The 26,077-nt window shown below is 55.8% G+C and overlaps 2 protein-coding genes across 3 annotated transcripts; both read left to right on the plus strand.

Moving 5' to 3' along the window:
• The first annotated feature begins 1,964 nt into the window (after positions 1-1,964).
• Positions 1,965-19,775, plus strand: MLXIPL (MLX interacting protein like). Its single transcript, XM_077188623.1, has 17 exons — positions 1,965-2,355; positions 8,294-8,400; positions 8,544-8,626; positions 8,816-8,905; positions 9,112-9,156; positions 9,443-9,641; positions 10,317-10,394; positions 13,970-14,142; positions 14,225-14,819; positions 15,460-15,533; positions 15,873-16,047; positions 16,694-16,806; positions 16,884-17,087; positions 17,292-17,419; positions 17,724-17,847; positions 18,983-19,112; positions 19,538-19,775. The coding sequence occupies exons 1-17, from the start codon at positions 2,060-2,062 to the stop codon at positions 19,669-19,671; spliced, it is 2,748 nt and encodes a 915-aa protein (XP_077044738.1). The 5' UTR covers positions 1,965-2,059; the 3' UTR covers positions 19,672-19,775.
• A 530-nt stretch (positions 19,776-20,305) lies between these two features.
• On the plus strand, positions 20,306-25,981 carry TBL2 (transducin beta like 2). Of its 2 annotated transcripts, XM_054646742.2 has the most exons (7): positions 20,312-20,538; positions 20,614-20,738; positions 21,012-21,196; positions 21,811-21,962; positions 23,046-23,172; positions 23,808-23,960; positions 25,436-25,981. In XM_054646742.2, exons 1-7 carry the CDS (start codon positions 20,409-20,411, stop codon positions 25,890-25,892), a joined length of 1,329 nt encoding a protein of 442 aa, XP_054502717.1. In that variant the 5' UTR covers positions 20,312-20,408; the 3' UTR covers positions 25,893-25,981. The 2 variants fall into 2 exon arrangements, with proteins under 2 accessions (XP_077044707.1, XP_054502717.1); XM_077188592.1 differs by lacking the exon at positions 20,614-20,738 and having other exon boundaries at positions 20,306-20,538.
• Positions 25,982-26,077: the final 96 nt, after the last annotated feature.

Genomic DNA, 26,077 nt, shown 5'->3' on the forward strand with positions numbered 1-26,077 from the left:
GGATGCCCTTCGCCTGTGGGATTTCCCTTCTCTGCAGCATGAGATCTGCTGGACCAGGAATGAGGGAGTTGTGATGTTCATAAAAGCCTCACTGATGCACTTCTCTGTTTCCCTCAAACAGATGTTATCTCAGAGGACTGAAGTCTGTCTGGGACTGGTGAACAGATGGCAAATGGTTTTGATCAAAATCCTGGGAAGTCTCTTTTGCCCAGCATGAGTAGAATGTACCCAGAAAGTCTCTGTATCTTTGACATGTTTGTTTCTTTGTGCTTTGCCCAATTCTTAGTTTCCCAGGTCACTCACATGCCCATTACTACTTTAAAATATATACAGACAGTAGTTTTAAAATTACTTCTCTCTTCAACATCTTGACAGGCAGCTTGGGACAGGCTGAGGTGGTTGTAATGGATCACAGAGGGGGAAACAAAGCTGCAGACCCACAGAAATCTGGATAGAAAATGAAGACATGGTTCTTAAGTGAAGAAATGGTGTGAAAGGGAGGTTTGCACCAACCAGTGTAGAAGCTGTCCAAACCACCTTTTTGTGCATATTCTTCTTCCAGATCTGGAAAATACCCTGGAGAGCTGCTGACCCTTCTTGGTCTCACCTGGGTGATATGTAGATGGAGCTTAAAAGTATTCAGCTCCATCTACAAACTGGATTAGGGTTCCAATGCCTGCAGCCGTCTATTCTGAGTTTATACTGTATCTCCATCAGAGGTACCTAAGATCTCTGCCTGAGTGCTTTCCAGGCATGTGTGCTCCTTCCAGGCTGTGGGGCTGGGAAAGAAGTTGCCAGAAATTAGAGAGAAAAGAAATGTTTTAAGTCTGAAATTATATGTGCTGTGTCCTTCTGTGGCTCAGGTCAGTGAGCAGATGCTTGCGACACAAGTTTGGCTGGGATGGCACATTCCACATCCTGTATTTATCCAAGATCCACTGTCATGGAGCAGGGGTTGGTGCATCAAGCCCTGCCTGCCCACATCTCTCAGGAAACCTCAGAGGTGAAGGCAACCCTTCTAAATCCAGGGTGGATTTAGAGTGGATATTAGGAAAAAAAATTTTCCTGTGAGGGTGGTGAGGTCCGAGCACAAGCTGCTCAGAAAAGCTGTGGCTGCCTCATCCCTGGAAGTACTCCGGGCCAGGTTGGACGGGCTTTGAGCAACTTGTTCTTGTGGAAGGTGCCCCTGGTCTAGTAGAAGGGGAGTGGAATGAGATGAGTTTTAAGGTCCCTTCCAACACAAATCATTCTAGGATTTGATGATTCTTTGATTTTAAGGACTACATGACAACAAGGTGTGTAAATCCCACCATACCCAAACTCATATCTGTTCTCTCTCACATTTGTTGTTTATATCCCCTCTCCTGCTGGATTGCAGCTTTGAGCAGGCTTTCCTGGACTGTTTCTTAGCTTGGCACTTGGCTCAGTGCCTTGGCATTGTGCTGAGCTGAGTGCCCGTTGCTATAATTTTACTTGTTTGTGTCCCTTAATCTGTATTTGTTCCCTTGAAAGTGCAGGGAGATCCATTAAAGCAGAGGCACTGGGTAAATACCGCCTGCAGTTCACTCCACCAGCACCCGGGATCAGTGATTAACTCCAGGTAAACAGAGCCGACTGCCAGCCAACCCTTGGCCACAGCAAGGGGGGACAGGGGACCCACAGTGCTCCTCCCCAGGTGTGTGGGGGATGTAAAAGCTGGGGTTGTCAGGACACTGCTAGAGCAGGATGGTGGCATGGAGCTGAAGCTCTGGTGCTTGGTGGCCATTGGACGTGTCCTGCTGATGGTCTGCCATGGGCGGGATCAGCCACCAGCACTATAAATAGCGCTGGCAGTGAATCTGCCCTGGGGAACCAACCGCTGAACCCTGGAGCAAGGAACAGACGGTGGCGTGGGCTGGCTGGAGGAGGTGCCTAGGAGGAGGCGTGGTGCCAGTGTTCTGTACTGGGGAGTCCAGCATGTGCTCGATGCCAATGCAGTGTCTGTAGGGCTTCAGCTCAACTGGAGCACAGATCACAGTGCTGGGTCAGATCCATAAGGGTTCCCCAGTAGGCAGCAGGAATGGCAGGAACTCAGGTGGGACTGCCGGGACCTTTCCTGGAGCCTCCGGTTGGGCCTTGCCCTGTCTCCGACTCTGACTCTGACTCAGAGGACGCAGCTGTGGGTGGCACAGGACCCAGTGCTGCGACACAGAACTACTCCCAGGTCATCCACAGTGGCCACTTCATGGTGTCGTGCCCGCACAGCGACTCACTGCCCCGGCGACGGCACCACCGTGCTGAGCCTGAGCTGGCTGATCCCCGGAGTATTGACCCGACCCTCACCCGGCTCTTTGAGTGCATGAGCCTGGAGTACAGGTGAGTCCCAGAGCCCTTGTGTGTGTCTTACGGACCCCCAGCTAGCTGAAGGCAGGAGGCTAGATGAGCCCTGTTCCCCAGCCAGGAATTTGTTTCCATCTGACCTCCTCTTCTTCATGGGCTGTGATGTGTCATATGCGCAGAAATTGCCATCCTAGGAAGTTTCAGGGAGAAAGAGCTGATGCCAGGTTGTTGGCTGTGGAGCCAGGTGAGAAGCTTCTCTGTTCCACGTGTAGCTTGACTCTCCTCCATTTTCCCATGAGATCTGGTGTCACTGTGCCCAGCTGTATTTCCTCTGTGGCCAGACCTAGCACACTCTGTAGAGCAGCAGTCACCCTGTGGACAGCTAACACTCAGTTCTTTGGCAACCCAGCTCAGAGCAGGAGTCCTGCCTTCCGTCCTTTACTCTGTCCCCATGTCCTGAGGTTATTCCATGACATGCTGTAGCACTTGGGACTGGATGGCTGCATGGGTTTTGTCCAAGGTCTCCTGAAAGCTTTCCTCCTTCTCTCCTGAAAAATCAGATGGGTGCCTGCATTGTTTCCCTGCCTGACAAATTGCCAAGGCCCAGTAACAGCTCTTTGGTGACAACAGGACAGACTGCAATGTGCCTTCTATGGCCATGGTCCACATTCTTGGGGGCAGCTCCCTTCCTTTACCAAGCCCCAAGGTTTTGAGTTCTCTCCAGCATGGCATCAGCGTGACTTGCTCTGCTGGAGTCAGTGCCAAACTGCGTGTATAGCTCTCCCAAAATGTCCAAATGTGAAAATCTTGATGATGATGTTCTACCATGTGAAAACAAAACTTCAGCAAAGCAGCCTTGAAGAGGTGTCCATTACCTCATCCAGGATGGCTGAGCTCTCAGATTTGTCTTGGAGTCCTTGAATGCTCAATGCAATAGGGAATGTGGTCACTGCCAGGACATCCTTGGGGATGCTGGGCACAGAGATAGCACTCCAAAGGTACCAGTTCCCACAGAGCTGTGTACCTCTGACCCATCACCATATCCTAGGTGGTGGATGGGATCATCCCAGTTTGCCAGCAGCCAGCTCTGCTCCAAGGGGCTGGGGAAGGCAGTGCTCTCTGGGAGCACAGGGAGCCTCAGCATGGGGTGACCCAGGTAAGGATCATGCTTCCTGGTTGGGCAGGCCACCCTGAGTGCCACAAACAGGGGTCATAGAGACACTGGTGGCCTTGCTGTCTTTTCCTCTCCCAGCCCCATTCTTTGCATACCTGAGCCCTGCAGCTTTGAGGCTGGAGAAACAGATACTGTCACACCAGGGTGCTCAAACTGTAGACTCATGAGATGCAAGGCAGCTTCAGTGTGTCCCTGGGCTCTGGAGCTCCCAGGCAGAGTGGAAATGGACAGGGTACAAGGGCTTGGACACTTGGAGTACTGTGTGTGACTGGGAGCTGGCCATTCCACGACAGTCAGTGTTCCATTGCTCCAATTCTCCTTACTCCCTGGACTCTCAGTGGCTCCTTTCCTTCCTGCAGTGAGCATGGCAGTGCAGATACTGGCTCCTATGTAATGGGACACTCACCTAAGCCTTGTCCAGGGATGGGACAGCCACAGCTTCTCTGGGCAGCCCGTACGGGTACCTCACCACCCTCACAGGGAAGAATTTCTTCCCAATATCCCATCTAGCCCTGTCCTCTGACACTGTGAAATCATTCCCCCTTATCCTGTCACTCTAGGCCCTTGATCAAAATCCCTCTCCAGCTCTCTTGGATCCTCTTAAAGCACTGGAGGGGCTCTAAGGTCTCCCTGGGGCCGTCTCTTCTCCAGGCTGGACAACCTCAGCTCACTTTGCCTTTCTTTTGCTAATACATTTTTGATACACTTGTAGGCAGCAGCTGGAGAAAGGTATCAGGGTGAGAAAATTGAGTTAAGTGTTTCTGGTGTGTTTCTACATTTAGTGTTGTCTGATTTGATACTTCTCTGCATCATCTGCCATTTCACACCTCCCCTCCCAGCCAGGCTCCCAGAGGCAGCACAGCCTCAGTTGGGGTCACCAGCCCAATATCCTCCAGCCCTCAGGAGAGCACCCACAGTTATGCTCAGACAAACTTCCTAATCAAGGAGAAACCACTGTAAGCTGTCACCTGGAAGGCTCCTGTGGAGTTCCTCATACAACCCTCATGCAGGGCAGGGCTAGATCCAAAGCCAGGTCAGGTTGCTCAGGGCCATCACTTTGACAGATGGAGCCCTACGATGTGACCCCACCACCTGTCCAACCTACTCAGGATTGCCCCTCTCCCACAAGGAATTGCTGTCCATGGCTCTAGTTTGGGGTTTACCTGTTCCAATTCTTATGTCTGTTTCCCCTTGGCCTTTCTCAGTGCATGTTTGAGAACTGTCTGGCTCTGTCTCCTCCTTAGGGCAGCTGATGGCAGTAATTCTCTCTTCACCTTCTTTAGGCTGAACAAACCCATCCCTGACAGTCCTCTTCTGTCACATATATTAGTCCCCAACGACCTTGATATCCTCCTCCAGGACCACTCCAGTTTGTAAACCTCCTTCTCTTGTCCATTTGGACACAATGTCCAGACTTTGCCATATCAGTGTGGAGCAGAAGGGAAAACTATCCTGTCTCCTCATGAGCTGTGACTGCTGCAGCCACCCATCCTTTGCTGTCTGGGCTCACACCAGGTAAAGGTAACTCACTAAACTTTCCCTAAATATTTTTCAATGGTTACAGCTGAAATTCTTCCCCTCTCCAGCATTCCTCCTCTGCATTTCACAGACATTATAGCAGTCCTGTCTCAGCCTAAGCAATCATTCTGGGGATATGACTTAATCTTCCTTCCACGGGCAAGACTGTGCATCACCCCTCACTGGTAAAGAAATGCTCTCTCCACATCAAGTTTGCTTCTCACAGTAATTTGTTTCCCCAGACCCCCCAAAGGGAGGCAACTCCCCTCTCTGAGGTCTTCCTCCTAAGGCTAGGATGAAGCAGTTCCTTTTTACCTGTATTCTAGGACATTTAGAGCAGTTTCCTGTGTAATGATCCTTTCCCACTCATTCTCCTGCAACATCCTACATTCCTTGAATCCTTCCCTAGAATGTTGTTTCTCCCTACAGCCCACCTGGCTGCATCTCGTTACCCAAAAAGCTGAGGGTGGAGCTGAGCTCCTTCAGGAACTTCTGACATTTTGGCCTTAGCACGAGAAGGCTTATCCTCTCCATCACCACAGTGTGGCCTGCACAGTGTCATGGCTGGGCTCACACCCCCTCTTGTGCCTTACTGTTGGGAATCACTGACCTGGGGAACATCCTCCTGAAGGAAGGAAAACTGGGGGCAGATTGGGAGATGTGAACTGCGGTCACTTGTGGTCTTACCTGGCAACATCTGTCTTGTGCTCCAGAGAGATTTGACAAGCAAGAAACATCAGGCTGGGAAGTTTCTTGGAGTATACACTCAGCCTTTCTTGTGATTTAAAACAAGGTCTTTGGGGGGGCCAATCCCTTACTAATTCATCCTCTTGTCAGCCTGTGTCTCCCCTGGGAGAAGTGGAACTGCTGCTGTTGATTCTTTAATTCACAGTGCCTTAAATGCTCACACAGGGGTAGTGAACACCAGGCAGAGACTCCAGGAATGCACTCACTGGACTTCATCATTCAACCCTATTTTTTCTTGCATAAGACCTCCATTCTAGGAGGTCTAATGAGTGGGAAAGGCTTGTGCTTGGGCTAAACACACCCACACTGCATTGTGGCTCTGCTGTCATTCGTGGCAGGGAGTTGCACTTCTTTCTTCTGTCATTCCCCAAGGTTTCCCCTTTCCCCATTCCCTGAAACTGCTGGATGGGTAAATGAGTCACAGACCAAACAAGGTACTGCTGGATCCATGCCAGTGTTGGACCCAGGCTGAGCCCTGTTGCCACCTCACCCTATCCCACAAACACCCTGTAGCCAGTGGCAGGATCTGTGTCCCCCTCCTTCTAATAGTGTAGGGCAGCAGGACCCCCAACCTGTTTGGGGCACCCTGTAACCTTCCCAGATTCAATGTGAAGTTTGCATCCATCTCCCCAGGGGAGATTAATTGCAGGGAAGGGTGGAGTCCTTTTCAAGGCATAGCAGGGAGCAAAGATCAGCTTGTTAAGCCCCAAAACTGAAAGGATCATGAAAGGGGAAAAAAGGCATTTGGTGATAAAGCTCAAAGGAATCTGCTGCCTCCAGGCCCCACAGCAACTCCTAGCCATGGCCCACTGGCCTTACACGAGGCCAAGGTGTGTCCCACAGGCTCAGGCTGCTCTTTTCAGCTGGCTGTGAGTGAGGAACATGGCCTTGACCAGCATGATCTGGCCATGTGCCCAGGAATCCTGTCCCTTCCATTGGCTCCTCCACTTGGCACCATCTTGCTGTTTGCCATGCGCGCCTGGGGAAAGTTCAAAATCCTGGTGATAGCAGAGTGGTCAGTGTCAGCCTTAACTCTCTGTAGGCTGGAGTCACAGGTCCTTCTCCAGCCCCTGGGGCCATGTGTCAGGCTGGGTCTCCCTTGTGAGACCATCCCCATCCACTCCTGCACCTGCTCCTAGACACATCCCTGCATCAGGCTCTGGAATTGTAGGGGTCCCCAGTCTTCTCCCTCTCCCAGAGGCAGATTTCAAGGAAGGTCAAAACAGAACCCACCAAAATCATTATTTGAGAACATTTAGAGGTTTCACCAGCTTTGATGAACAAGTCAGAGGCTTCATGCACCACTCTCATTCCCAGCACCTCCCTGGGGACATGGCCGTGTGGTGCCTGGAGGGGCTGGAAAGAGGGGATACAGCACCCTGACACCAACTCAGCTTCCACCTTTCCTGCTCCAAGCATGTACCAAGGAAAAGTGGGAGTCAAAGCAGCACCAAGATATTTAGGGTACAAACAGTCTGCTGAAGAGGGACATGGCTTCCCAGGCAGGAAGGCCATGCAGCCTGCAGCTAGCTCGCAAAGTGACCCCTGGAGCACCTGGCATTGCCCCGAGGCCCACGCCATGTTGTTGGGAGAGCTGGAGATGTGAAATGGATCCCAAAGTAAGGCAGAGGGACCCTGGCCTCCCCCACAGAGTTCCTGGGGCAGCAGGACCCTCAGGACCTTTTCGGTGGCTGCACATGAGGGGTTGTGTTCCTTGGCTGGATGGAAACAAGACGAGGAGTGAAATGAGGCTTCCTGCACTGCAGGTCCCATCAGGGACATCACCACCACCACCACCGCTACGATGAGCTGCAGAACAAACACAGCTGCCTCTGGGAACCAGGAAATGGGAATTGGGGAGCTCAGCTCGGGCTGGGGGGGCAGGTTTGCAGGAACTGGTATGGAGAAGAGGCCAGGGCAGCTCTGACTGGCTGGTATCACTATGTGTCTCTCTTGTAGCACAGGCAAGTGTCCCTTAACATCCTGAACATCTTCCAGTGTTGTCCTGCCTTCCCAGACCCTCCATAAGGGCTGCCCTTGATTGCCTCAGCTGAAGGCAGCATTTTCAAGCCTCGCCTGGTGTTAAAGGAAGGGTCAGAATTACCTGTCCAAACACTGTGATGATGCAAGAGGCACTACAGTTCATGTTACCACACACCTCACCTGGGCAGGAAACTTACCTTCCTGTCCCCTGTCCCCCAGGGCCAGGACACAGTTGGCTTGGTCAGGGGCAGCAGGATCCCACCTCAAAGCTGGGGTTCAAATATCAAGGAATCAATGCCTCAGTGGGCAGTGCTTTAATCCAGGGGTTTGAGAAGCCTTCTGTGGGTGTGTGAAGCTCAGGGTTTAGGTTGGTGCTGCTCCCAGGGTGTGCAGGAGCTTGGAATGCTCCAGTGGGTGCTCCCACAGGTGCCTGGCAAGTGCCTGCAGCAGAGTCATGTGGCTGTACCTGCTCCTGACCTGCCACCAGGTTGGTGGCCCCTGTACATCTTTCAAGGTGGTGCCCCTCAGCCTCCCCTTTGCTTGGTGTTTCAGTGGGAAGTTAGTATCTCCGAAGTGGAAGAATTTCAAGGGTCTGCGGCTGCTTTGCTGGGATAAAATTCGACTCAACAATGTGATCTGGAGAGCATGGTACATCCAATGTGAGTATGGGTGCCAGATCCCACTATGTCTGCCAGATGCCAGGATGTGCCAGAGGGATGGGGCTGGCACTGGAATGACTGTGTACAGGTGCAGAGATAGGGATGGGGCATGGATACAGCCAGCTGTATTCTCCCCTGTGCAGATGTGGAACGGAGGAAAAACCCTGTGTGCGGCTTCATCACCCCTCTGGAGGGCATGGAGGCTGATGAGCACCGAAAACCAGAGGTAGGGCAGGATCCCTTGCAGCTCTCTTGGGCAGCACCAAGGTCTGGTGGCACAGCGGGGATCTGGGGACATGTTGCATTTCATAGATTTGCTGGAAAAGGTGTTTCTGATATGGCACAAGGAAAGCAGCCCTGGCTATGGGGTGCAGGGCCAGAGAGCTCAGCCTTAACCCCCTGTCCTGCCCCCCAGGCTGTTGTGCTGGAGGGCAACTACTGGAAACGCCGCATTGAGGTGGTGATGAGGGAGTACCACAAATGGAGGATCTACTATAAGAAGCGGGTGAGTGGCTCTACCCATGCTGCTCCCCATCCTGTGGCAGTGCCAGCAGTGGGATGAAATAGTGTGATGGACGGAACATGGCTCCCTGGAGCCATGGCTGACAGAGCAGAACATGACAGGCTTTTGCCAGCATGGGAAGGGGATGCTGGCTGACCCCCTGAGCTCTCCCTGCCTGGGGGATGACCTAGGCTCTCTTCTCCTTCCAGCTCCGAAAATCCACACGGGAGGGAGGGATCTCCAGTCCAAAGCAGGTGAGTCTGCTGAGAAAGGGTGGGAAGAGGGAGAAAGGGGAGGACAGTTTGGACCCCTGCACTGGGCAGAAGGGCAAAGAAAAGCAGGGCATGATAAACCCATTGGAATGAGATGCTAAGCATCTGGGATGCTGGATTCACCCTCTGGAAGTAGCCAGGAGTTAAGGTTTGGCAGGAGCAAACACTGCAGTGAGGATGGGAGCTGCCGGGGGAGCAGCCAGGGAGCCAGACATGGACCCCACCCATGAAAGGTGTCCACTCGGCTCCTTTGCTCTACCTCATGTAGGACGAGGATGTCTGGCGACCAACGGAGAAATGGTGCAACCAGCTCTTCTGCAATGTAGTGCCCATGCTGCTCGGGGATGAGGAGGAAGAGTGCGGGAGCAGGCAGCATTTCGATTTGGACACCTTCCTCTCGGACATATCTGACACACTCTTCACCATGACACAGATGCCCAGCACCCACCAGGCACTCCCTGAAGATGGTAGGTGCTCAAGACCATGCTTCAGCAGGATGTGGAGGAGGAATCCAGATGTTGTGTCTTGGCTTAGCCCCTGAGAGCTGCCAGCCATGTCCTTTTGGGCAGGCAGGGTTCCCAGGCATCTGCCCTGATGGGGCAGGGGGAAGGGATGTTCCTGTTCTTCCCAAACAGGAGCCACCAGGGGAGAGGATGCTTGAGGAGTGTTTGGGCAGGGTGGGATCATCCCCTTCTCCTGTGGTTCCCTATGCACCAGCATGCTGAGGGCTGAGCTCCCCAGGGACCACCAGCACCATGAAGGACTTTGCCCCAGCCCCCAGGGCAGGTCCTGCTTCCATGGCCATTCTTTGCTGTCCCTACCTGGCCATGTCTCTCGGGCATCTGCAGCTCCAGCCAGGTCCTGTGCCAAGAATCAGCCTTTCACTGGGGTTCCTGGGAACTGGATGAGGCCCTAGAGGGGCTGATGGACAGTGGTGAGATGGGATGGGATGGCCCTGGCTCTCCTCAGGGTAGGCACTTATATCCCTGCCCAGGGCAGGGCGCCGTGATACAGGGTGATTCTGGGGTGACACAGAGGTGTGGAAGCCAGGTAGATATCAGGGCAGTGGTGGGAGCAGCCCTCAAGGTGGGTCTCGGGGGTGCATATCTGGGCTTTGATGTTCCAGCTCTGCCCTCTTCCAGCTTATGTTGGGAATGCTGACATGATACAGCCGGATTTGGCACCCCTGCAGCCCAGCCTGGATGACATGGACATATCAGGTAAGAGGCAGCCTGGATGCAGTACTACATCCCACCCAGTCCTGCGCACCTTGACTGCTTAAAATGGAGGGACACAGGTTTGGCCTGGCAGTAGTGGGAATTGCTGAGACAGGCAGAAAGCACTGGACATCTAATGGCATGGGAAAAGCAGCATGGATGGGCAGGGGCTGAAGGCAGAGCCTTGTTGTGCCTGCCTGCCCCTGGAAAGAGGCACAGAAGATCAGGAGGGGCTTGGCCATGAGGTGTGGGAGGGGATTTCTACAAAAAGAGGTTATTTCCAGGAGTGCTAAAGGCCCTCATTTTGACTGCAAATAGAGGAAGGACAATTGTCCCCCAGAGGAAGAGGAGACCTCTAGAGAGTAGGTTCTGCTGAGTCCCCTTCTCACCCCACTGCCCAGCCAGCCTGGGTGGTTGGCTTGGAGCCAGGACCCTGCACAGGGCTGTGCTACATCCCCTGGGGACAAGTCACTGTCCCTGCCAGGCTGACCAAAGACAAGTCTGGCCCTGGTTTCCAGCTGTGGGAACACGACCAAGTGGGCAGTGGAAAACTGCCCCATGCTGCCATGCAGGCTCTGAGCTGTGAATATCCATGCAGTCAGCTGGGACACATCCTGGTCGCAGCAGTGTCCCCAAATGCCAGGGCAAGGCACTGTTGGGGACCAGCTTTGCCCTCTAACATGTCAGAGCTGGTAGCCGATGCACATTGTGCAGGGTGGGAGCCTGCTAGTGGGAGCCTGCTCCAGCACCAGCTGGAGCTAGTGGCCTTGGGCAGCACCAGCATCTCCAGACCCCTGTGTGAGCAGCCTGGAACTCCATGGCCCGTCTCCACTTCCTGGAGGAGGAAATAAAAAGGGTACTTGCACCATATGGCTCTGGGGTGTTGCAAGACCAGATGCTGGCAGGGAGCAGGCTAGGCACTCCATGTGCCAGGGCATGTGGTGGCATGGGTGCCCTTGGGATGGATACTCTTGGGATGGATGAGGTGGGAAGACTCCTGCCACCACCCTCTCAAACTCATTTCAACCAGAGATCCCATCAGAGTCAGGCATGCTGGGAAGAGGGTCTGTTGCCATGGTTGGTGCTTCACCTTCTGCTCCTGGTGCCCCAAGTGGTCATCAGTTCCAAGAAGGTGTGACATCTCCAAGTGGGTTAAATTGACACTTGGTAAGTGTTCCTTATCCTGAGAGGGCCTGTATGGTGTCACAACAGCAGCTCCAGCACCTCTCTGAGGGCCCAGCATGGTCTCAAGCTCAACAGGAGATGGCAGGAGCACGGTGGGTCCTTTCTGAACCAATGTATCAGTTAGGTTAGCTTTTTTCCAGGGAAAAGGCCTTTTGCTTTAGGGTGCTTCTTGGCAATGGGATGGGTCTTACTGCAGACCACAACATTACAAGGAAACATCCCTTCCTGCTCTGACCATGTCCAGTGCCTCAGCCCAGGGACACTGCTGGGGCTGGGGAGGGTCCCCAGTCTATCTGTGGCTCCTCGTCTGCCAGGCTTAGCGTGTCCTGGGACAGAGCAGCATCCCCTGGGGTGCTTGGAGATCTTTTGATGGGAGTTTTGTCCTGGATGGAGCAGCTCCCTGGGTGATAAGGTGTTACATCTGAGCACTGTGTATGCCATGCACCCCTGGGACTGTGGGGAGAATGGGGAGAGGAGGTTGGGGTGCTGGGTGCCAGCCAACCCAATTATGTCCCAAAACGTCACTTTTTCAGCAGGGCAGGCAGCTTTGGAGCAAGGATCACCCAGCAGCCTCGTGCAGAGCTACACAGGGCAGGCATGTGGGGTAGGCACGATGGGGTCACAGGGCTGTCATTGTGTGGGGTGGTGTGGCAGAGCTCAGTGCCTGTCAGTCAGTGCCTGCAAACCAATCCCCAAATGAGGAAGCATCTTGTGTCTGCAGTGGGTGCTGGAGTGCGGTATGAGGCAGATGGACAAGTCCTGATGGCAGAGGCGAGGGAGCAGTCCAGCCCTGCGCCCTGCTGGCACTGTGCTTCAGGTAGGATTGGTGCTGGGCACTGGGGCTGGGCTGTCCCTCCCATGGGGTGGCAATGCCCTGCTGCACTGCAGGGCTCTCCCCAAAGCCTGGGACAAGGGCTGAAGGGTCTTTGGGTTGGAAAGGCCCAATCACATTGGAGAGCATCCCCAGGTTTGAGCAGGATACCAAAGGTGTGGTTTGCTGACCATGCAGGCTCTTCTCCCTTGAGCAAGCTGTGCCCTGGCCATGCCACACGGCTTCAAGTGTAACAGGGTGATAAAACAGTGAGGAGGAGAATGGGAAGGAGCTATGGGGTGAGGAAGGAGCAGGAGAAAGGGAGGACAAGGCTCCCAGGGACTGCCAGGCATCTTCCATCCCTGTAGCACAGTGAGAGGCACAAGAGGGTCTGACAGGCATGGTGAGAGGCACAATAGGATCTGCAGGCTGGGCATCACAAATTCCTATAAATACCTGCAGAGCTGCAGTGCTGGTGGCAGGGACATCCTGGTGTGAACATGGCTGAGGTGGGGACAATGTGGGGCTGGACTGCATCCCAGGAACGCCAAGTTCCTGCCTGGCAGCACTGCAGCACACACAAAGTGCTGGCCTTTGGAGAGGCAGGGATGGCCCTGACATGCTGTCAGAGATTCACCATGGCTATTGCAGGGGTAAGGGGCACTCTGAGAGCTGACTGGGACATCTCAGCAGTGGCTCTGTCCTGTCTCACATCAGTGTTCCCCTCAGATGGTAGCGCATGGTGTGCTGGAAACATCACCATGCCCAGTCTCCTGCCATCCCACAGTGCTGGCGTGTTTGTTCCTCTGGTGTAGATTCAGCAGGGTCTTAGGCCTTTGTGGGTCCCAGCCAGGGCACCCCAGCTGCTGGAGCCTGGACCACAGCTCTGAGCATAGTTGTGTACACCAAGTGGGCAGAACTAGCAGCAGGGCCTGGACCTGGCACTGCCAGTGATAGCCAAGGGCTGGAGAGCATAGCTGGGTGCTTCCCAGAGGAGGTGCAAGTGCCTGTCCCCAGTGGCTGCTCAGGCACTGCACCTGTGCCAGGGGCTGCTGGGCAGCAAACCTAGTGAACCCTCCTACTCCATCCTAGAGGGAAGCATCCAGCAGTGCCATCTGTGTCCCACAGTCATCCTCTCCATGATAAACCCTCGCTGTGGCGATGCCAGAGCCAGCACTGACACAGGCACTGAGCCAAGGCATTCATGGGGCTGATGTGCCCAGGGAGACAGCTGCCGAAAGTGTGGGGCCCACCCTTTGTGCTGTGGTGTCTGGGCCCGCGGAAGGACCAGGGCTGTGGGAAGGAGAGAGGAAGGGAGCGGGAGTCGCGGCAGGGTCACGCGGCTTGGCTTCAGGAAGGCCATGGGATGTGGTTAGCCACAGGCTGCACGCACAGCAGCACTGGAGTGAGCAGCACAGAACTTGTTGGCCATGGGTGAAAATGTGATGGAGCTGCCCTGGCCCCAAAAAGTGCAGAGTGCCAGTAGCAGGGTATGGTTCCACCCGTCATGCCCCAGGGCATCCCCATCCTCTCCGGGCAGGTCCATTTATGCCGGTCACTGTGTCTCTACTTGGCTCTGCAGAAATCTTCACCAGCCACCGGCCACCCCCATCTCAGACACAACCGGGCTACCAGGATCCAACCTGCTTCTCGCCCATGGCTGAGCCCCTGTTCAGCAGTGGGGGGTCCCTGATGGGTGCTCGGGGTCTGCCTGTGAGCCCCGAGGCCCCACTCGTACCTGGCACCCTCCTCCAGGTGAGTGAAATCCCAGCCTGCAGCCTTTGGCTTACTGGTGGTGTACCAGTCACCCACCCTGACCCTGCCATGTCTTCTGCAGCCCAGTGGTGCCTCCCAGCTCAGCCTCCACAGCGCCTTCCTGGGCTCTGAGCTGCCCCTGGCCCCCCTGCCCCCCGAACCCCCCGACGTGGCACCCAGCAGCCTCAGCCCCCAGCTCCGACACAAGCCCACACTCCAGTACGACTTCCCTGGCAAGTGCCTCAGCCTGGAGCCACCAGCACCCCACTGTGTCCCCCCCATCCCATCCTCCCGGGCACCACTGCTGAGCCTGGAACCCCCCTTCTCCCCCACCTCGGCCCCCCGCTCTAAGTTCCCCTACAGCAGTTCACCTGACCCCTCGCTTGCCACCCACCCTGCCTCCCCTCTCTCGAGCCCTTGCTTTGCCCCCTACGTCCCAGGGCTGGGCTATGCCACAGGCATGGGGCCCCAGGGGTACTCCAGCCCTGCTGTCTCCCAGCTCCTGCCCCCTGCCCTGCTGGGGAACCCCAGGTTTACTCCCGCCAAGGGGCCACCCCAGGGTGAGGGTGGGCGGCCCAAAGTGAAGCCCAGTGGCACCAAGGCAAGGAGGCTGCCAGGACAACCCCTGTCCCACCTGCCTGAGCCCAACCCCTGCCCGAGCCAGCTCCTGACCACAGGTAACAGGGTTGGGGGGCTGTGGGGGAACACAGGAGTGAGGCGGGGGGGGCATGCTGTTGTGGGGATCAGAGTGGGAACCCCATTTCTCCCTGGGGTTGGGACACTGGGAATACTGGGTAGGGCACAAGGCAGTCCCCATAGTGGGGCAGTTCCAAACCCAGGGGTGAAGCCATGCCTGAGGGATCAGCCCTGGCTTCAGTGGCCTCAGAGGGAAATGTGGCCCAGCCCCAGGACTTGGCAACGGGCACTGCTAGGAAGTTCCTAGCAGTTCCTAGAGTCCCTGGTCTGGTCTTTATGGCCCTGTTGGCACAACAGGCTGGGGGGTGGGGGGGGTCACTGCTGTCCTGCCTGATTTGCTGCCTGTGGGTGTGATGGGACGGTCCCTTGGGCACAGTTATGGCCCTCTGCTTGCTTAAGGAGGGGCTGGAGCCCCCTGCCTACCCGAAGCTCCTGAGAACTCTCCTGTGAGAACAGACTCCTTCTCCAGAGGTGCATCCCTGTTCTCTGGGGCAATCCAGCAGGGAAGGGGCTGCAGCAGTTCTGGTGCAGGGAGGGGCTAGCTGTCTCCTGGGGCAGGAAAGGTCACCCCAGCCCCAAGAGCCCCACACAGCAATGCCCATCTGCTTCGTGCCCCCTCAGCCAAGCAGGACCTGGCACTGGATATCCCTTGCCCGATAGGTGCAGGACTCATGCCCATGACTCCTGTCCCCGAGGTAAGCACTCAACAACCCCCCAGGTTGGGAATTGCCTTCTCCTGACTGCTGGGGAAAGGGTGGAGATGGGTTCTGGGGGTCACATTTTGGTGTGGGCTGGACAGAAATGGAGGGAAGGAGGGGGCATGTGGCTGGGTGGCTGGGGATGGCAGGAGTTGCCTGAGTTTCTTCTTCTGTAAAACAACCAAGGCAGAGGTAAGAGACATCCCACTTGCAGGGCCCCTTTTCTGGGGCATTGTGGCTGCCCCTGCAGATAGTGGCAGGGGCTGCACATCCTAGTGCAACCTGGTGTGCATGAGGTGCTGATCCCTCAACTCCCCTTCCTCTGTTTTCTCCCAGCAGCAGAGCACTGTCTCCAAAGTCCCTGCCACCTTCCTCTCCAGAATGGCCCAGATGAGCCCAGGACTGGGTCCTGGCTCCAGCCCTTCTCAAGTGTTGCTGCACACAGTGGGCACACAGCTGGCCCCCCTGCAAGTCCCCAAGGCAGAGCAGCTGTCCCCCACCTCAGCTTGTGGTGAGTCTGGAGCACCCCAAGGAACTCCACAGGGCACTGGGGCTCCTGCAGAGAGCTCAGACCAAGCACTGTGGGAATTTTCATTTTGGCTGCAGTCCTGGCTATTTCTATTTAATCTGATGAGCATGGAGATTTCCTTTTGTGCCCCTTCATCTGCTTCTTTCTCCAGCAGCAAAAGCAGAAATAGGGAAAGACAAAAATGGAGCAAAATGTCGGACTGTGGTTTTGAAACCCCGGAGCTTGGTTTTGGAGCAAGAAGCATCCGCTTTCACCAACAGTAACCAGTGCGGCTGCTGGAAACCAGGCTCTGGTGTTGTTCCCAGTTCAGTTTGGTGCTGCTCACCACAACCTTGCTGCCCTCGCACCTCTTTCCATGCAATTTCCACCCCAAGAAATACTGGGAATTTAAAACCTCAAATCCCAGATGTTCCCATTTCTGAACAGCTGTAAAATGAGAGGGACTTGGGACAATGTGTGCTTGGAGGCTGACGTGGAGCATCCCCATCAGCTGAGTGGGGTGGCTTGTCCTGAGGTGGGGGCAGCACTGTGGGATGCCCCTCTCTGCCTGCCCCAGGTGCTGAGATGTCACCTTGTCATGAGTGCTGTTGCTATCCCTCTCTTCATAGCAGCACCTTCCCTTTTTCAGGCAGTGACTGGCCCAAGTCCAGCCAGGCTTCCCCAGGACCCACTGGAAGGCAGGGCACTAGCATCTCCCTGCACCAGCCCATGTCCCGTCCGGGAAGGCCTGAGTCCACCAAGGTATGGCAGAAGCTGCCAACTTCATATGCACCCCCCTTTCCTCCTCCCCCCAAGACACCATCCACCCTCACTTCAAGCTTTGGGCCAGCCTGTTCCCAGTGGGGCTGGTGGCCCATGGCTGTCCCTGCTGCGGGGAGGTGCCTGACGGCGCTGACCTGCAGCTGGAGAGCCGCCGCATCACACACATCTCCGCTGAGCAGAAGAGACGCTTCAACATCAAGCTTGGCTTCACCACACTGCACAGCTTGGTGAGCACACTGAGTGCTCAGCCCAGCATCAAGGTGAGAACCCAGGGCCAGCCCTGGGCATGGAGGGACGCGGCACATCACCCAGAGACACTGCATCCCTGCTGTGACCCACAGCACAGAGCTCCTCTCCTACACCCCAGCCTGTGGTGCAGGAGGCTGGAGCACACAGCAGGCACACAGTGCGGCTGTGTGAGGGTGGTCTGGGCCCCCTTCCCCTCTCACCCCACGCCCCCCCAGGTCAGCAAGGCCACCACCCTGCAGAAGACAGCCGAGTATATCTGCAAGCTGCAGCAGGAGCGAGCAGCTCTGCAGGATGAGGCACAGCGTCTGCGGGAGCAGATCGAGGAGCTCAATGGCTCCATCAAGTAAGGGGGGTGTGGCTGGGGGAGATGGGGGAGCACTGCCTGCTTCGGGGTAGCCAGGCAGGGCAAGCAGCAGGATATGGCAGGATAGCAGCAGGACATGGCAGGTCTCCCTGGAGCACCTCCCAGCTAACTGTCCCTCCTCAAACCCTCTCTGTGGGAGGGCTGATGCTCAAGAGGCCTGACAGAGGCAGGGCCAGGCCCCACACCTGCCCTGGGAGGGGGACAGTGGCTGGCAACTCCTGCTGAGCTTCCATAGCTCCCAGCCTCCTGAACATGGCCCCACAATACTGGTTGTGCCCCACAGCCTGTGCCAGGAGCAGCTGCCGGCCACAGGGGTGCCCATCACACGGCAGCGCTTTGACCACATGCGCAGAATGTTTGATGAGTATGTTCGCTCCTCCACACTGCAGAACTGGAAGTTCTGGATCGTATCCTTCGGGGCCAGTGTCTGCTGCTCCAGCAGATAAACCAGAGCACTCGGAGGCACCAGGTGCTCTGGTTCATCTGCTGCTACTGGGTCTTTGGGGTCCCTCAGCATGGGAGGCTTTGGGGACCACAGGGAGATGATTCCCAGCCAAAGTTGCATGGTGGGAACATGCTGATATTCTGTGGTTAGGAGGGATATTCTGCTCCAAAGGATCAAAACCAGTTGGTAAATGGTCCTCAGGGAGAAGGGAAGTGGAGTTAAGCTTATGGAGGGAATTGCTCTCAATGACATGGGAACTGGCTCTGAGAGGCAGCAGCCATGGATTAGGAAAGGTCCGGACACAAAGCTGTGGACGTGATGGCTTGGTCTTCGTGGTTGCATGCCATGCCCTGGAAGCACAGGGATGGAGAGGATCAAGGGCCAAGGAACCTGTGGGCAAAGAGCTGGATCTGTTTCTCTCTGAGCACAATTTAGGCACACTGGGACTCACTGGCAGAGCCTTTGAGGTGTGTGAAATCCCAAGTGGCACAGTAATGAAAGGCACTGCTGCCCATGGTCCCATCCAGCACACGGCATCTGGACCAGGCAGAGGTGACTTCTGATGCAGGGCTGGGGAGCTCCTTCCTCAGGACACGGAGTATCGTAAAGCCAACGTGGGCTCCAGGATATGCTTGTGGTAGAGGTACCTCTGTGGATTACTGCCTGCACAAAATCTGCAGGCTGGTCCCTGCAGGCTGGAAGCCATAGGGGAGCTTATGGGACATACTGATGTCCTGCCTTGTCCCTGAGCACTTTGCTAGCTTGTTCCCTGACCTGCTCTGGAGGACATGTCTTCTGTCTCAGCAACATTTTCTGGTAGCCCCAGCCATGACAGGGGTTTTGCATCTCTCCCACTGCCTACCCAGGTGACACTTATGCCATCACCCTAGCAGTTTGGGCTAGTGCCAGGTGTGCTGCTGTGCTGGGAAGGCAGTCAGCAGGTCTGTTCCATGGCCTGTCCTGCTGTCCCATCAGTTCTGCTCCATGTCCAGACAAGAAAGTCTGTCCTACTGCCATAGGAGGGTGATGCCCACACCTGGGAGGAGTGAGACCCTTGTCATAGCAGAGCTGGTCCTTAACTCCACTGATCCCACCAGTTCAGTATCATCATCCGGCCCCTCTTCGAGTCTTTCAATGGCATGGTGTCCACAGCCAGCATGGAGAGCCTCACCCAAACATCCCTCGCTTGGCTGGACCAGCACTGCTCCCTCCCAGCGCTTCGGCCAAGTAGGTGGCCCTGTGCCTGGCAGTGGCACCCTGAGCATGTTGGGTTGGCATGGACTGCTCAGTCCATGAAAGGCATCCTCGAAAGGCAAAGTAGAAAAGGACAGGGGTGTCCTGGGGGATGGCAGGGCTGATCTGTGGGATGTCCTGGGGCTCCTGCTCAATGATTTCCCGTGCTCCTGTCATACCCAAGCCCCAGCTGAGCCGTAAGTGTCCCAACCCCATGTCCTGGTAGGGCAGGCTCAGCCCTCCCCAAAGCCCCTCAGCCCTCCCCAAACCCACCCTCAGGGAGGGTTTCCTTCCACCGCGTCTGCTGGGGTTGTGGAAGCGACCAGTCCCACCATTCCGGGGGCTGGAACAGGGCCGGGCAGCGCCGTCTTCCCCAGCATGGGTCACGCCTTCTAGCACCCTGTCCCCTATCCCCGCAGCCGTCTTGAGCTCCCTGCGGCAGCTGAGCATCTCCACCTCCATCCTCAGCGACCCGGCCCGTGTCCCCGAACAGGCGGCGCGGGCAGTGGCGGCGCTGGGATGCCCCGGCGGCGCTGGGACGCCCTCCATCTGACTGCTCCAGGGGCTCCGGGGTGTCCCACGGGCACCGGCGTGGGGAGCCGGGACTGCACGAGGGCGGTCCCGCCCTGTCTCCCTGCAATAAAGGACTTGATGTGCCACGGACTCCGCGTGGTTCTTCAGCCCCGGCGCCGCTTTGGGCACGGCCGGGAAGGGCCGGGACTGAGGGGGGTGACACCGGAAGCCGTGAAAGCCGGGACTGGGAGTGGGGCCAGGGGCTGGGGGGAATGAGGGAAACCGAGGTTGGGGGCAAGTGAAGGAAGAGGCTGGGGGGGGGAGAGGGGTGGTCCGGGGCTGGGGGGAGGGGGGGGTGAAGAGAGGTGCGGGCAGGGGCAAGAGCGGGCGGGGGTGAGGGCCGGGGCTTGGGGGAAGCAGGGACTGGAGGGGAGCCGGGGTTGGGGAGCATGAGGGCAGGGACCGGGGGCGGGGACGTAGAAGCTGGAATGAGAGGAGCCCGGGCTTCGTGGAAGGCACGGGCTGGGGTGCTCAGGTGCTGGGGGAGTGTGTTAGAAGAGGGTCTGGGGGGGTTTACGGGGCTTTGTGGGAGGCAAGGGCTGAGAACAGGGACTAGGAGGGGGGCTGAGGGGTGTCCGCTGCTGAATGGAGGACGGCCGGGGCGGGGGGTGCAGTACCACCGCCAGGGGCCGCCCTGCGCATATTACCGGGGCCGCGTATGCGCACACGGAAATTTCCCCCCCTCCTGCTACGGGCCGCTGACGCGGCGGCGGGAATATGGAGGCGGTGGCAGGGCTGGGCGGGTCGGTGCTGCCAGGCGCCCTCATCGTCCTCATGCTTGTCCTGCTGCTGGCGGTCGCGCTGCACCGCTCTGCTCCGCGGGAGACCCCCACCGCCCCGCAGGACGGTAAGTACCGTGCGGACAGTGGGGCACCGGGCAGCGCGGAGCGGAGCGTACCCACCGACCCCTCCGTTCCCGCAGAAACCAGGGCGAACGGGCACGCCAGGCCGGAGGAGCCGCGGAAGGCGAAGCCGGCGGCGAGGGCTCGCAGGGAGAAGCCGCACCAGCACAGCTTCGCACACCGGCTGCTGGTGGCTACCCTTAAGGTACCGCGTGTGCACAGGGCCGGTGCCTTCCCCGTGCTGATGCCAGTGTGCTCCTCGGTATCGGTGTCCCCCTCGATATTGGTGTCCCGCCGGTGCCCCGTACCCCCCCCCCCCCCCACCCCGGTGCCGTTGTCCTGCCGGGGGCGGTGCAGGTGTCCCTCTCGATGCTGGTGTCCTGCCTGTGCCGGTGTCTCTCTTCCCCCCCCGGTGCTGGTGTCCTACTGCTCCTCCCCATCCCCTCCCGCGTCCTTCGTGACCACTCTCTGTCTGCAGGGCCACAGCAACCCAGTCACCTGCCTGGATTTCAGCAGCAACGGCAAGTACCTGGCATCATGCTCTGAGGACCGCACGGTGCGGCTGTGGAGCACCCGGGACCTGGCAGGGCGGGAGCACCGCTGCCTGCGCGCCAACATGGGGCTGGACCACGCCGAGCTCGTCCGCCTCAGCCCCGACTCACGGTACGGCCGGACCTTGTACTGGCACCGGGATGTCCTGCAGAGCCGCCAGTCTCATGGCCAAGCTGCGGTGGGATCAGTGGTGTTGCTCTGGGATGGGTGGAGGCAGCATCTCTCGCTGGATCATCACGATATCATTGACTTATGGCCTTTTCTGAGAGCAGCTGGCACAGAATCACAGTAGTTTGAGTTGGAGGGGACCTCTGGAGTTCATCTAGTCCAGCTCCTGGTGGGTTAATGTGGTTTTCAGGGCAAATATCCCTGTGCACAGCTTGCTGCCCCCATCGAAGGTACCTGTTGACGTCACTGCCAGCTGACAGTGCAGCTGGAATGTGCTGCTGAGTCTCTCCAGTGGTCAGGGGAGCTCTTGCTGGGTGGGAAATCTGGTGGAAGAATGCCTTTTGGCTTTTTGGTCTCTTCTAGAAAGAGAAGAAGGGATCTTGTTTCCTGGTGTGGATAATAAATTTAATTCTTTTTCATTCAGTGTTGCAGTTGAGCCAGCATAGGGAGAGAACTTGGTGCCCTTGTAAATATTTTTACGTGGCAGCATATCCCTCTTCCCAGGTGCCCCTGAGTGACCTGGGCTGAGCTGGGGCTCAGAGCCTCTCCCTCCACAGGGCTTTTATTGTCTGGCTGGCCAATGCTGAGACCATTCGTGTCTACAAGATGACCAAAAAGGATGATGGCAGCTTCACCTTCACTGCGACTTCTGGGGACTTCCCAAAGAAGCACAAGGCTCCTGTCATTAACATAGGGATTGCAGAGACAGGTATGGAAATGAGCTGCTCACCTCTCCAGTTCAGCTTTGATTTCCTTGTGAAGCTGCTGGATTCAAAGTGTTAAGAGTTTTTGGCATTCTCAGGGCTGTGGACAGCACCAGTACTGAACTTTGTAGTTCATTTGTTTTTTTTAACTTAATTTGCTGTCAACTGAACCAAAAGGTGTTGTTTTCACACCAGTAATATCCCTGTAACCAGCTCCCCGATATGCATAGTTTCTTAATTTACATTTTCAGGGATGCTGTTGCAAAGAGGTCTGGTCTCAATATTGAGAGGATTGCTGTTCTCTGGGCTGCCGGTCTCTCTTTAACCAGTCAGAAATCTCTCTAGTGAGTTAATATGGTCTATCTTGAACTTCTGGGATCATCTAGAACAGAGGTGGGGGTGGATGGGTGGAAATTACATTTTAGTGGTGAGGGCTTGATGGATTAATGTGTCAGGTATGTGCCAGTGGCAATTGGAAGCAGGTGGATGTGAGCTCACCTCTGTAATAGGAGAACAGGGAAAATGTTAACTGAGACTGGAGCTGTGAAAGCAAAAACTTAAACCAAGTACCTGGAAGGTAAACAGGCAACTCCCTGCCTGGGCTGAGGTGGCAAAGGGGAAGTGGGAACAAGCAGCAGTCCAGCATGGGCACAACCAGCAATCATGGATCATGGTGTTGTGACTGGGATTCAGTTGCCTGCCTGCAATCCACAGCTTGAAAGGTGCTTATCCTCAAGCTGATTTTGGGCATGCAGGTCAGATGGAGTGTTTGTTCTTGTTTGTGGCACAGCCCAGTGGGGCTGCATGTAGGGGTCCCAGCTCTGCTTGTGGGGCTCAGGGTTCTGAGTACAGGGCACACACGGACTCAGTGCCTCCTGCTTGCTCAGGAGCCAGGGGAGTACTGAGGCATAACCAGGAGCTGAGTCTTGTGATACCACTCTTTACCTTGTCCTAGGAGACTGATAGTCCCTGGATTTTGGTGCTGCTGCTGGTTTTCTCCAGCTGCAGGGAGAGGTTATCCTGGGGCTTCATTCAGTCTGTGGTAGTGTTAGGTCTGGGGGCTCTCCTGATCTTTGCCTTTTCCCCAGGGAAGTTTATCATGACAGCTTCCAGTGACACCACCATCCTGATCTGGAGCCCAAAGGGCGAAGTCCTGGCCAGCATTAACACCAACCAGATGAACAATGCCTATGCCACAGTGTCACCCTGTGGGAGGTGAGTGACAGGCAAGATTTCAGGCTGCTCCTTCGAACAGGCATAGCATCAGTTCAGACCATTGGCAGTTAGTTGCTATTGTAATGCAACTTTCCCAGGGTTCCACAGTTTAAAAAGGTATTTTGACCTCCCAGGAGATGGAGCTGATGTGGGGTCAGGCACTCTTGTTCTGCCATCCTGCCTCAGCGCTGCTGTTCTGGTAACCTGAGAACAGCTTTGGCCTCAGATAGCGGGGGTGGGACAGAGCAAATGCCTTATGCAAAGAAAACAGCATTTTGAGCTTGTCTGTGATCTCTTAAAGGTTAATTATAAAAATAAAGGTTTTATTTCTGGGAGATATGTTTTTTGGGAAAATTACTTGCTGCTGTAGTTTGATTTGCCTTGCTCCTGGCATGAGGAGGTTGGGGATAAAAAGCATTTAGTTCTTCTACTGTGACCGGAGAGTTTCTCATTCCTGAGCTGTTCTGGCACCCTTCCTTACTGTTCCCTTTACCAGCCAGGTTTCAGGGAAAAATGGAAATTCAGCTGACCAGACTTGAATGCAGGAGTCAGGACAGGTTTGCAGAGCTGTGGCCCTGCCTCACTCAGGTTCTCTCTAAGAGGCAATCTGTGTGTCTGCTTATTCCTTCACACAGGTTTGTGGCATCCTGTGGCTTTACCCCTGATGTGAAGGTATGGGAGGTGTGTTTTAGCAAGAACGGAGACTTCAGGGAGGTGACCAGGGCTTTTGAGTTGAAGGGCCACACTGCTGGTATACAATCCTTTTCCTTCTCCAATGACTCAAGGAGGTATGTGTGTGTTACCTGCTCTTAGTTACTCTAAGGACATGTAAGCTCATCTCTTTCAGTGTTCACCAGCTGCACCACTGAGCTACAGGGGTAAAACACTGCTCTGGGGAGCCAAATCTGGCTTGTGCCACCCTCCTCATTGGAATCTCATGTGGTTTAACAAGAACAAGTGCTGATGCTGTACCTGGATCAGTGTGGAGACAGATACGCACGCCAACCCTCTCCCTTGGAGAGGTATCTCTTGAATAGGTTATGATAAGATCTTCTCAAACCTTCCTGGATTGAGAAATCCTCCTTGGTCATAGTGAGTTCCCAGCATGCTTTGGAAGCCCATGTAAATTTGTTGGAACCGATTGGTTTTTCCCCTTTGTACCACCCCCGCTTTTCCCCATAAAAACCCCTGCTTCTGCCCCATTCAGAGGGGAGTTGCTGTCCCTGGCCTCCTTGGCAGGGTGCTGGAATAAAGGCTAGCCCTGCGGAATAACTACACGATGCTCCTGTCTCTTTGTCCCTGTGTTGGCCAGGGTACACCTAGCAAGGCAGAGCTGAAATCACTGCTCAGAGCTGAATTGCCTGCCCCTTGCTGAGGTTACCCAGCAGTTGAAGGACTGCCTGAAACTCCTAGAAAATTGTCTCTTGCGGCATCTCTCTCTGGGAAGGTTGTGGCATCCAGGCTGAGCCATCAGACTCCTGACTGGCCGCCCAAACAGAGCAGGGCAACCCCCAGTATCCAAGCTGGGGATGAACAGACTGAGAGCAGCCTGGGGGTGCTTGTGAGTGAGAAGTTGACATGACCCAGCCCAGAAACTTCTCTGGGTTGATCCCACAGCGCGTGGGTAACGAGGGAGTGTGGAATTCTGCCCCTCTGCTCCACTCAGGTGAGACCCCACTTGCAGAGCTGCCTCCAGTTCTCCAGCACACAAAGGACTTGGAGCTGCTGGAGTGAGTCTAGTGGAGATACCAACATGATCAGAGGGATGGAGCAGCTCTGGTGTGAGGAAAGGCTGAGAGAATTGGAATTGCTCAGCCTGGAAAATAGAAGGCTTCAGGTTATGTAATTGTGGCTTTCTAGGACCTGAAGGGAATTGACAAGAAAGATGGGAGAGAGATTATTTACAGGGGCCTGGAGTGACAAGATAAGGGGGAATGGTTTCAGACTGATAGAGAGCGGGTTAGGTGGGATATTAGGAAGAAAGGCTTGGTTGTGAGGGTGGTGAGGCCCTGCCACAGGTTGCCCAGAGAAGATGTGGCTGCCTCATCCTAGGAAGTGTTCAAGGCTGTGTTGGAAGGGGCTTGGAGCAGCCTGGTCTAGCGGTAGGCTTTTTTGCTTTGGAAAAAGAACAGAGACTGTATCTGTGTATAGACTCACGCTTCCCAAGAGATCACTCTCCACAGAGGATTCCTGGTTCTTGGACAGGGCAGGGTAAGAGGTGCCACCCTTTTTCCATGCACTCACTGTGCTCTCTTGCCTGCAGGATGGCTACCGTGTCAAAGGATGGCACATGGAAGTTCTGGGACACAGATGTGGAGTACAAGAAGCAGCAGGACCCACACCTGCTTCTGACAGGGCAGTGTGCAGTGCTGGAGCCATGCCGCATTGCTCTGTCCCCTGATGGCCGCACGGTCGCTGTGGCGAGCGGCACAGACATTGTGGTGTACAACACACGGCGCGGCGAGGAGGAGGAGCGTTTTCTTGGCGTGCACAGCCACTGTATCACAGACCTTGCGTTTGACACCACCGGCCGCTATGTCGTGTCCTGTGGGGACCGCGCTATCCGTGTCCTCCACAACACTGCCGGGTACCGTGCCGTGGTGGAGGAGATGGAGGCCATGCTGAAAAAAACTGGGAACAAAGCCACGCAAGAGAGGCTGGAGCAGCAGATCTCCAGCGCTCGCAAAGCGTTGGCTGCCATCTATGGCAAGAAGCACTAAGCTACCTGTACAGCAGGAGGCAACTGTGCTCTGCCTTGGGGATGTTTTGTTTTTCTTTTTTACAGCAGTAATAAAAGAGTGCCCGGGTCCTTCCTTGCGTGCTGTTTGATGGGCGGGATAGGGCTGGGGACAGTGGCGTCTCCCAGTGTCATACTCCACACTCTTGTGTTGTTTTCCCCCCGGGC

This window comes from Agelaius phoeniceus, chromosome 20 (assembly GCF_051311805.1).
Source record: "Agelaius phoeniceus isolate bAgePho1 chromosome 20, bAgePho1.hap1, whole genome shotgun sequence".
Taxonomy (NCBI): Eukaryota; Metazoa; Chordata; class Aves; order Passeriformes; family Icteridae; genus Agelaius; species Agelaius phoeniceus.